Source organism: Hakea prostrata, chromosome 2 (assembly GCF_041222555.1).
Source record: "Hakea prostrata isolate BN-2017 chromosome 2, UWA_Hpros_2, whole genome shotgun sequence".
Lineage (NCBI taxonomy): Eukaryota > Viridiplantae > Streptophyta > Magnoliopsida > Proteales > Proteaceae > Hakea > Hakea prostrata.
The window spans coordinates 9,445,114-9,457,199 of record NC_142601.1 but is presented as its reverse complement, the minus strand read 5'-3'; the positions used below and the strand labels follow the sequence as shown (position 1 = coordinate 9,457,199).

The 12,086-nt window shown below is 37.9% G+C and overlaps 1 protein-coding gene across 2 annotated transcripts in view; it reads right to left on the bottom strand.

Annotated features, from left to right (window-relative positions):
- Positions 1 to 183: 183 nt before the first annotated feature.
- The window catches only part of LOC149023650 (DNA binding protein), a 47,410-nt gene continuing 35,507 nt past the window's right edge, over positions 184 to 12,086 (bottom strand). Inside the window, exons 4-5 of one of the 2 annotated variants that reach the window (XM_089144194.1) lie at positions 1,125 to 1,294; positions 184 to 988 (exon numbers count right to left, since the gene is read on the bottom strand). In XM_089144194.1, the coding sequence (XP_089000320.1) occupies positions 880 to 988; positions 1,125 to 1,294 (279 nt within the window). In that variant the 3' untranslated portion in view covers positions 184 to 879. The remainder of the gene's footprint in view (positions 989 to 1,124; positions 1,295 to 12,086) is intronic. The other variant, XM_089144195.1, reaches the window with a different exon arrangement.

Genomic DNA, 12,086 nt, shown 5'->3' with positions numbered 1-12,086 from the left:
CTGCTCATGATGAACTGGTTCTTTCATCGCTGAAGAAATTGGTCATGGTCATCTGTTTCCCTATCCCCTCCCCTTGCTGGGCCAAATTCTCTGTTTTATAGGCTTCACATGGCTGGTTCTCACTTTTTTTGGGCCTCTGATATCATGCTGGCCACTTTCAGTTATACTCAAACCTCTGCCATTTACGTGAGAGTTGCGTGATCTGTGAAGGTTCTTTGTGTTCCCACTGGATATCGTAATGAATTTGTTAGTAGCGAAGGAAATAGCATTTCCTCCACACCACCACTAAGAGAAATGTCAGTATAAAGTGATCTCTACTGTTTAAAGTAGATATGCGTTTTTTTATTTGTTCGTCGACTTCCACTTTTTTTAAGTCTTCCTTGAACAATATATAGTCAAGAACAGTCTCTTCATTGCGGGTCTTGGGTGGGTTCAAGAGAGAATCACAGCGCAGAAAAAGGTATTATCAACCCTAAAATGGTGGTTGAACAATGTTCGCTTCTTGTATCAATCCACCATGCTAAGATTCAAGTTTGGAAGCCAAAAAATAGTAACAATGATCGGTTTGTATGTCTATATCTCAAGTTCTTTTTGTTTTGATCAAAAGATTGTACCAAGGCCTTAGCTACTGCGAGGTCAGGTCTCAGGAGAGTCAAGATGACCCCAACCTCAGCCCTACTTCTAGGAGACTTTCTCGACTTGAACCCACAACTAGTAGGTCTCAGTTGCACCAACCGAGGTTCACCTCCAAAGGCTCCAGCTATTTATGTACTGAATAAGCTCTATAAAATCAGGTCATAATGCAGAATCACACAATTCTGATCAATCATTCTACATGCCTGTCAAAATTAAACTGAAAACATACTTGATTACAAGAAATTATTCGGACCAAAACTTCACAAAGGCAGAGACGAATGCTCTAAGTACTGTCCACAATGGATTTATTTCTTTCTTCACAGATTTCTCTGATGTTCCATCCCTTGATTCCCTGCCCACAGAAAATAAAAAGATTTAAGTCGATGCAAGTTAATGAAAGTGAGGAGGATATTAATGAAGATCGAAATAACTATTGATATATGAGATGTAATACAATAAAATTGGAACTAGATTTCAAAGCCTCTTACAGATTAAGTCTGTTTGAAGTGGTATTGCTTCTTTTCCCAGTTCTTTGACTCTGTTTAATATCAGCTCTGGCTTTGTTTATTGCCTCCTGAGAAAGAGATTCGTCAAATGCGGCGGAACTGCCACTGGCAGTGCCATTCTGAGAAAGGACTTCAGCTGGAACAAGATCGGGCTTAAAAGCACATAGAACAAATTTAGCAAGAGCCAACTCCACAGTTGATGCAAGAAGAAAACAAGACAGGAAACGGGAGATCTGGGATGGAACAGATGTAATAGATTCAGAGCACAGTAACGAGATTCATCTTCAGTGACAACTCCAGTTTGCTCCCCAAACTAAATCTTTCGGCACTAGAGAAATCTCATGGTGAACATTTTTAGATGTATAATTATTATGGTAATAAATATAAATTTCTGGGTTATTTAGTATTTAAATAACAAGGTATGCTATAAAGCAATTGGTCCAAACCAGCTAAAGGACAAAATTAATGAAGTGATAACCACCATTGTTACCACCAGGTGGAATGAAGCTGATAATCAAACCACTAATAAGAGCATTATTTCAGCAGGAGTTCAAGCACAGCTGTATTTCTGCATTGCTACCGAGTGTCCTAATGAAAGTAAAAAGCATACCGAATATGGAAAATTACAATTGAATTGACTTCTAAAATTTAAATAAAAGGATTCAAACATTAAATACAAATAGAGTACATTCTGATGTGAACCACACTCGGGGATAAAATAGGGCCTAGGTTAGTCGCCCCATACCTTACGGCCCTCTAGTACCATCAGGGGTACTTTGGTCCTTTTACAATATTTCAGTTGAGTCAACTTAGGATTTCATTCAGTCCAACATGTCTGTGGGACCTAAGATCTATTTTTATTTTTGAATTTAAGTCCTTATTTGTCAATTTATTGAAGAGTCCTAGTTAGATTGGGATTCCTAATTAGTAAGGGATCCCCAAGTTACAGCCTATTCCCAACAAGGATTCCATATTTACTTTCATTTTACAATTTGAATCCTTCTAGAGTAAGATATGATCAGCCTCAGTCCATGTAGGAGTTGAGTTGTTTCCTAAAGTTGAGTCCTATTGTGAGTCCCTTCTAAAAGGCTATAAACAGGCCTCCATAGCTTGTAAAAAGGCAGATTATGTTTATGAATAAAGTTGAGAACTGAAGGAGCTAAGAACTTGGAGTTGTGGGTTCCCTTAGAGGGAACATGCAGCTGCTATTTGTGAAGAATTTGAAGAATCCATGGAATCCCTTGCATCCTTCAAGTAAGACACCCCACCACTAACCCAGCCCTTTCCCTCTCATCCCTTCCATTCGGGGCCTTCCCCATCCCTCCCAAACCCTAAAACGAGCGCCCTATCCCCCACCCTCAACCCTATTTTCCTCACGCCATTCCTTTTCCAACCTTAGGTTATCAAACGCAACCCCTCTCTTCTTTCTTTTCTTCTTCCTCCTCCTCGTAGCCTGCAGCAGCCTAGGATACCCAGAAAAAATCAAAACACAGGATTTCCCTAAAACCCCTAACCCTAGTTCACCCATATCCCCCCACCCCATCCCCTTACTTGCACTTGGCCCCTACCCTCACCCCTTTCCCTCATCTAAACCCTAGGAATCCTGCAATTCATCTTCTTCATTAGAAAACCCTAAACCTCCTCAACCTCTCACTGAAACCCCAAGTCCTTTTAGGATTATCCTCCCTAAACCTATTGAGAACTCAACCCTAACCCTAGCTCACTCTGAGAAACCCTAGAATTTAAGAAGCCCTAATTTCCTAAACCCTAGATGTGGAGTCCAATTCTGAAATTAGAATTACAAAGAAGAATCAAGCTTGGATTTCTTAACCCTAGCTTCGAAACACTAGGTGAACCTAACCATACTCCATTCCCAACCCTAGAACCCACTTTCCAGCCCAATTCCCTCAACCGTGGGGTAATACAAACCCTAGAATACTACTGATTCACTTGAAGAGGATACTGAGGGTGGACCTAGACCTAGGGCTTGCATCAACAATAAAACCCTAGATCCTTGTTCACATCACATTCTTAGGACACAAGCTAACAACACTGATGACCTAGGGGAAATAATAATAACACCGCTGATGTAGGAGAAACCCTAGAAACTAGGGGACCTAAAAAGTGGGCTACTAGACTCTTAGAATTAAACACCTATTCTTGACAGATAGTAAAGAAAGGAATTTGCAGCACTTGAAATCTGATTAATCATGCATGTAAGACAGCGAAAGTAGAGAAATAAACACAATAAGTCTTACTGGTAAACACAACTAAACAAGAATCAATAAGGAAACAAGGGGATGGGGATCTTGCCACCATAACACTAAATTGAATGCAAGGGTATTAAGAAACTTAAAGAAAAATAGAGCTATCCTAATCAATATCAGATTTCTAACAAGAAATTCAATAATTAACAATGTAAAGGGAGTCTTGGAAAGTTTTTGTTTTAAACAAACTACTACCAAAGACTAAATGAGAAATATTTAGGGAGAGATAATGTTACCTACTGATCCTGGCTGTAAAAACAGGGGTTAGAAAGCATTTAGGAACAGAAATAAGAGAAAGAAAAAATATTTTGAAGTAGTGGTGAATCCTAGGAAAGGAGAAAAATATATTTTGAAATAATGGTGTATCTGAGGAAAGAGAGTAGGTGATAGGAGAGAGGGAGAGAAAGAAAAGAAACAAAGAGAAGGGAAGGGAGACTAACAACAGAAAACTAGACTGCCGTATAAGGGAAAGGTAAGAAAAAAAAACAAAGATTTTTTTCCTGCAAGAAAATTAGAACAATTGTGGGGTTTGGGGAAGAAGAAGAAGATTTCCAGGAAAGAAACTAGGTCTTTTTTTAGAGAGAGAGAGAGAGAGAGAGAGAGAGAGAGAGAGAGAGAGAGAGAGAGAAAAAAAAAAAAAAAAGAAGAAGAAGAAGAAGAAGAAAAGAGTAAATCTTTATAGAGGAGAGCAAGGGGAATTTTTCTAGTGGGAAATAAGGGTGAAAGGAGAGAGAGCTTACCTGGAGAGAGGGGGAAGAACTAGTACCGCCAGGAGAGAGAGAGAGAGAGAGAGAGAGAGAGAGCAGCGTGACCTTCTTTTTTAATTCTTTTTTTCATTCATTTATTCTAAAAACGAATTCCATATAAGGTTTAAATAAAAAAAATTGATCCCTCACAACCCTACATGTTTAATTCCCAAAATAACCCCAACTTAAGTTGTAAATATAACCCAAACCCAAAATAATTCAAAATTGGGCCAAAATAGACTCTAGGCCCAGCCCATAAAGACTCAAACATGAAATTAAAATATTTCAATAGTAGACTACTACCCAACCCACTAAGACTAAGAAAAATAACATGACAAACAGCTTATGCCATTGAACCATAGGATCCTAGCAATCCGATAACCTCTGAACTCATCATCCATCCACATAGATGATGTCGTGGGATGATCTCTACGTCGGCATCGCCGATAAACTCGGAACTGCTCACTGATGTCCTCATCAACCGCAACATGGTTGTATGTGTAATATGGTTTTATAATCTACTGTGTTTTTTTTTACCCAAAAAATAAATAAAAAAAGGTAAAAAGATAAAAAGAAACCTTAATATCCATTTTGATCTAGAAATTGTTCTGGCACCACATAGTCAATGTCTAGTATCACTTCTGCTGCACCAATTGCTTTTAAAGCCTAACCAGAGTTTCTGAAAAACTGTTTCTCCACTTGCATTCTAAAGCTTAATGGCCAATATGGAAAAACGGTTTAAAGTTGGGGGAAAGAAAACAGAACAAACAACATATTCTTAGTAAACTAAGCACAACAACTTATAGTGAAATCTCTCTTCCTGTGCTAGAGAGTGGGAGAGAAGCATTAGAAAACAACTGCATGAATCAGAATTATAGTTGTCAAGATGTTGCATAGGCATCCAGGCTGATTTTCTGGGACCTTTAAACAGTATCGAACTAGGTTTGGCCTCACTTATGTCAAACATCATTTAAATAGATGTTTTTATATGCCTAAACGTATTATTCATCAAAGGCAAAAAGCTCTTATTCATATCCAATAAATTAAGAATGATATTTCAAAATGATAAAAGGTCAACCCTCCAGTTCAAGAACAAAAACTGAATTTTTGGTACAACAACAACATCAACAGCAACAATGAGCTTTTCCCCAACAAAATTGGGTTGGCTACATAGATCCCTGCCTTCCAATCAACTCTATTTGAATTCATACTAGATACAAGGCCTAAGCCAGGCATATCCTTTCTCACCACTTCTCTTAAGATTATCTTAGGTTTGCCCCTAGTTGTTCTAATTTTTTCAATCTTGATTAAATTGCTTTTCTGCAAAGGGGAATTTAAAAGCCTCCATTGGACGTGGCTATTCCACCTCAATTGACTTTCTCGGATACTCTTAGTCCAACTCTAATATGATCATTCCTTACCTTATCCTTCCTAGTTTTGCCATTCATCCATCTTAGCATCCTCATTTTTGCTACACGGGTTTTATCTATAAGGTGCTTCTTAATAGCTAAATACTCTATACCATACATCATAGCTGGTCATATAACAATCCTAAAGAATCGTCGTTTGAGCTTTAAATAAATATGTTGATCACACAAGACCCTAGGCATGCCTCTCCACTTCATGCACCCGATTTTAATTCTTTGGGAAACATCCTCTATATCAACTTTTTTTATTTATGATTAAGCCAAGGTACTTAAAACAACCGCTTTGTGGAATCTCTTTTTCATTAAGTCTCACCACCTCATCATCTATCAGATCACAACCAAAATTACACACTAGATATTTCGTCTTTGTTCTGCTTAGTTTAAAACCTTTTGATCCCAAAGATCCTCTCTATGATTCTAACTTGGTACTCATCCTTATTTGTGTCTCATCTATCAAAACAATATCATCAGCAAAAAGCATACACCAACTGTAGAAATAAACAATTGTAGTAGAATGGCTTATTGATCCATGATCTCAAGCCCCTTATTTATAATTAAGTGGAAAGTAGACTATTACAAGGAATAGAAGTTTACATGAATGCAAACTCTAATTTAACTCCTATACAAACTCTTATTAGACTCCTAATAGAATCCAACACTCCCCCTCAAGTTGAGGCATGGATATCACACATGTCCAACTTGACCAAAAGAGTATAAAACATCTGTCCAGGTAAACATCTGCAATTTGATCTTCAAACTTATAGATTACGTTTGCCTTATAGACTTACATTTGCTTTGTCCTCATCTTTACTGCAACTTTATGTCTCCAAGGAAGAACGCCTAAGAAAAAAGGTAGAATCTTCAAATGTTGAGAAGACTAAATTTTTGCGCAAATTTGAGGGAAAATATATTTTTGGGTAACAATTGATAGGGTAAAACAGCCAAAGTGAAACTTTTGATTTGTAGCAATGTTAGATCTTTAAAGGGAAAGTTTGCCAAGGGACAATCTCCAAAGGTAGGGGAAAATTTGTCAAGATAAGGGGCAAATCTCCAGGGTTAACAGAGATCAAGTTCTGCATAGTCAAAAAGATAGCTCTATAGCAATGTTAGATCTCCAAAGTAGAAGATTGCGAAGGTAAGGGACAAACTTTCAAAGGTAACAAATATCAAATTCTACATAAGGAAGTCAACATGAAAGGCATTGAATTGTAGACATCTTCAATCTCCCCCTCACGTGTAGCTTTACACGTGGGAAAACAATAACAAAGGAAAGGAAGAAATTGTAATGGTAAGATAAAAGTATCAAGAAAACAAATCTAGAGAAAATGACAAAATTTGAAAGGTGGATGATCGAGCCTACGGTGCCACTGATGAAGGTTTAATATTACCGAATGGACCGGATTAGAAGATGTAGTCAAAGCAGAAGTAGATCCTCCAATCGGCTCGAGCAAATAAAGTCCATTTACCATGACCAATCTCCTTCCCCGTGACCAGATTCGGAAGTAGCAAAGTAGGAGTTGGTAGGGGTAGTAGAGGAAGCAGTGGTCGAGGCTGTACCGGTAGTAGAAGACTGTAGAATACGTCGCAGAGTAGCAAACTCCTCTAGTGAAAAACCAACGTTTGTAGAGGGTGTGGTGGAAACTGTCTCAGAAAGATTAGCTTTTGGTTTTCCCTGTCTTTGTGCTCGTTTTTGCTCAAAATCAGCAGGCTTCCCATGCAGTTTCCTACAATTTTCCTTGGTATGATATGGTTTGTGACAGTGCTCACACTTGACAATCTCCTTAGCCGGATCAGATTTAGTGCGAACAGACTGTAAAGCTGATTTCTCCATAATAGGAGTATGAAGCATGACTAATCGACGACTTTCCTCACACTGAACAAGAGCATAAGATTGTTCTAGTGTACGAAAGGGAGAACGACTTAAGACTTGCACTCTGATCTGATCGTATTCCACGTTCAAACCTACCAAGAAGTCATATACTCGAATCTTATCAATGTACTTATATGTCGCCACATCATCTGGATTAGTGGGGTGATAATCCCCATAATGATCCAACTTTTGCCAAAGAGATCGCAACTCAGCATAATAGTGGGCCACAGTTAGTTCCTTTTGAGTAGTCTCATGAAGCTTCTTTTGTAGCTCATAAACCTGTGCATCATTCCCCAATTGTCCATATGTTTCAGTAGTAGCCTTCCATATTTGGGCTGCAGTATCAAGTAATAGGTAACCCCGGGCAATATTTGGATGCATGGAATTCAAAAGGAATGACATAATAAAAGAGTCATTTGATATCCATTTATCCTGTAAAACACCTGCGGTAGTGGGTTTGATAGTGGTGCCCGTAATGTATCCAACTAGTCCTCTTCCAGCAATAGTCAAGTAAGTAGATCGAGACCAGATCAAGTAATTTGTGCCGTCAAATCTTACCGAAAGAGAATGAAGAGTGGGAAAATATTCGGATCCAGTGGGAGCAGTAGTACCATCGATAATGACCACGTTGAGAAAATTGTCTGCAGTTCTTCAGTCTTCACCTTTTGAAAAAAACTAAAACGTCGCAGAATGCAATAGCCAAACAATGATATGATCAAATCTCCTTTTTTTTTTTTTTTTTTCTCTCTCTCTCTCTCTCTCTACTAAAACAAATAAACTCTGAAAAATATGAACCCTTGAAACATCATATATATATATATATATATATGATGGGCTTAATTATGGGAACAAAATATGGTTCAGAAATATGGTCTGGTTTGGTTCAGGCTTAATGGGTTTTGGAAGGGCCAGCTTAATGGGTTTTAGAAGGGCAGCTTAAGAAGGGAGACGGGATTTAGAAGGGGTTACCTGGTTCGATGGCAGAGGTGGGTGAATAAGACTCGGTTGATGACTGATGGCTGAAGACGATGATGGCAGCGATGGCGGCTATGGCTGAAGGCAGCGATGGCTGAAGGAGTCTGGTTCCAGAATATCGTTTCAGAAAGCAGAATTTCTTGCGATGGCTGAAGGAGTCTGGTTCCAGAAATTCAGAATATCGTTCCAAAAAAAAGAACTGCGATGGTGATGGAGTGCAGCGGATCTTTTTTCTCTTTTTCTTTTTCTTCTTTTCTGTTCTTGGTGTTGTCGATTTGAATGCAGCGGTACTGAATATCAGCCAGAGAGGGCGATGAGTTTCGATGGTTACTCAATTGGTTTGAAGAATCGATTGGTTTGAAGAACTGCTAGAAAAAAACGATGGGTTTCGATCCTTTTCTACGACAGAGACAGCAAGAGAGGCGAGGAGGTAAGTTCGACACTCTTCTCTCTTTTTTTTCTTAATTCCCTAATCGAGATTAGGCTCTGATGCCATGTAGAAATAAACGATTGTAGTAGAATGGCTTATTGATCCATGATCTCAAGCCCTTTATTTATAATTAAGTGGAAAGTAGACTATTACAAGGAATAGAAGTTTACATGAATGCAAACTCTAATTTAACTCCTATACAAACTCTTATTAGATCCTAATAGAATACAACACCAACGAATCTCAACATGAATATCTTCAGTTAAATCATCCATTATAAGTGCAAATAAATAGGGGCTTAAAACTGATCCGTGATCTAGCGCAACTATAATCGAGAATTAACTACATTGTCCCCCCACTTTTCTTACACTTGTTACTAAACCATCACATATATCTTTAATTATGTCAACATATTTACATGCAGCATTTCTTCTCTAGTACTTGCTGAATTAATGTTGTAAGGACTCTATTATAAGCTTTTTCTACGTTAATTAAGACAATATGAAGATCTTTCCTACATATCTATAACTTTCCGTAAGTCTCTTAACATAGTAAATAGCTTTTGTTGTAGATCTTCCTAGCATAAAACCAAATTGGTTCTCCATAATAGTGTTTCTTGTCTCAAGTAGGTTTCATTTACTCTCTCCCCCAATTTCATAATATGATGCATCAAAAATTGGATTCTTGGCGATAGGTGAAATCTTCAACTTTCTAATACCCAGGTTTTTCTCAAATCTAAAAATTCATAATCCTTGATATAGTAAAAATGGTTAAAAACGAAATGAGTGGTAAAATACACACTTTTTTATGACAAAAAGTGTTCCCACATCCTCTGAAGTGGGTACAATCCCTCAGACTAAAAACGCCAAATCTGCACAACGGAGGATAAGTGGCCCTAAGGTCAATCAATACCAAGGGTATTTGGACCAAAGTAAGATGCTTCATGAGGCACTTTATCTGTGACAAACAATAAATGGGCCAACACCCATGAGGATTGTGGTAATTCATTTGGTTTAGTAACTTGAAAAAACTAGTCTCATTCAAAGCGATTTTGATAGCATTCGCAAAAATTAAATGACTAGAACCACAATTCATTAACATAAATCGAATTTAAGAAACCTCGGATTTGTTGAATACTGGTTTTGTACTTTTCCAACTACAAAAAGTCTCACGTAAAGATAAAATCATTCGACCAGTCAAACTTCTCAGAGAACTCAAAATCAAGACCAATTTAATTACTTGTTGATAAGATTATATTGTCTAAGGACAATATAAATGAAATGAACTCCGTATGCCAAGACAATGACCAGTTCCAAGAACTGACATAGCCCTAGAATGAAGAGGTTAAACTAGGGGCCAATCTTCAAAGATCTCAATTCAAAAGCTTAGAATGATCCCCATCTTATGGCCTTATAAATTAAGCCTATTACGTCAATAAAACCCAAAAGTAAGAAGCCTAATGTCTATAGAACCCACCGATGGGCCAAAAGAAAGTATTCCAAAGGCCAAGTTGACCCACTTGGACATTCTAAACTGCATTAGGAACGCTATAAACTAAATGTATGATTTGATTGTGTTGAGAAAGTCGATTGTGGTAGAATGGCTTGAATGGATCAATGTGATCCCAAGCCCTTTATTTATAATGAAGTGAAAAAGAAACTATTACATAAATACCCTTACTTAGGCAACGAGAAATAGCAAATTGGGTAAATACAAACCAAACTCCAACCAACACTCCCCCTCAGGATGAGGCATAGATCTTAGTCATGCCCAACTTGCCTATAATAGGAAGGAAATCTCCTTCCTTCAAGCCCTTAGTGAAAATATTAGCCACTCTAGACCTCACAAAAGGCATGTAGATCAGCCCTTGTTCCGCCTTTCCTTTGACAAAAAGTCTACCAATTTCAATGTGCTTAGTTCAATCATGTTGCACAGCATTATTGACAATACTAATGGCAGCCTTGTTGTCACAATACAACATCATAGGGCTTGGAACTTGAACTCCAATATCATCTTCTAGGAGATCTTTCAGCCCCAATAGCTCACAAGTTCTATGAACCATAGCTCTATATTCAGCTTCTGTACTAGATAAAGCTATCACTTATATTTCTTACTCCTCAAAGTAACTAGATTACCTTTAACAAAGATACAGTAACTTGAGATTGACTTCCTCCCAGCTTAGTCCGCATCAGTATATGCTTCTACCCTTAGATTATAAGTCGGTGAAAAAAATATCACTTTTCCAGGAGTTCCCTTCAAATACTACAATATTCTAGTAACAATCTTCATATGAGCTAAATATGGATCATACATGAAGTAACTCACCATCCCCACGACATAAGCAATGTCAAGCCAGTGTGGGACAAGTAGATAAGCTTTTGTACCAGCCTTTGATATCTTCCTTTATCCACTGGTTCTCTCTCTTTCTCCTTAAGTTTAGTCCTAGCCACAATAGGGGTATTAATTGCTTTACATCCCAACATTCCCACTTCAGATAATAAATCTAAAACATATTTCACCTAAGATAGGTATATACCCTTTGATCGAACCACCTCAATTCCTAGGAAGTACTGTAGTTTCCCTAAATCTTTAATCTCAAACTCTTTACCAAGAAAGTCCTTCAACCTCTACATTTCCTCACCATCATTCCCTGTGATGACAATATTGTCCACATAAACAATGAGAAGTGTGATCTTGGTAACTAACTTCTTGACAAACAATGTATGATCAACATTGCTTTGCTTGTACCAATAGAGGTCACTGCCTTTTGGAGGCATCCAAACCAACATCTAGAAGACTGCTTCAACTCCTAAATTGACCTCTTCAATCAACAAACTTTCCTTGCAGTATTGTCATCAGAGAAACCATGTAGGATCCCCATATGGACTTCTTCCTCCAACTCCCCATGTAAGAAGGCATTCTTTACATCTAGTTGGTATAAGTTCTAGTCTTTGTTCACAACTACAAGACAACAAAACTCGACAGTGTTTAGCATTGTAATAGGGGCAATAGTCTCTTGATAATCAATCCCATAGATCTGGGTAAACCCCTTTGCAACTCGTCTAGCCTTTAACCTATTGATTGATCCATCCATATTCTGTTTAACCACAAACACCCAATTACAACCCGCGTGTTTTTTTGGAGGAAGTGTAACCAACTCCCAAGTATAAGTTTTCTTCATTACTTGTACTTCCTCTACCATAGTTGTCTTCTATCTCTTATCAGAATA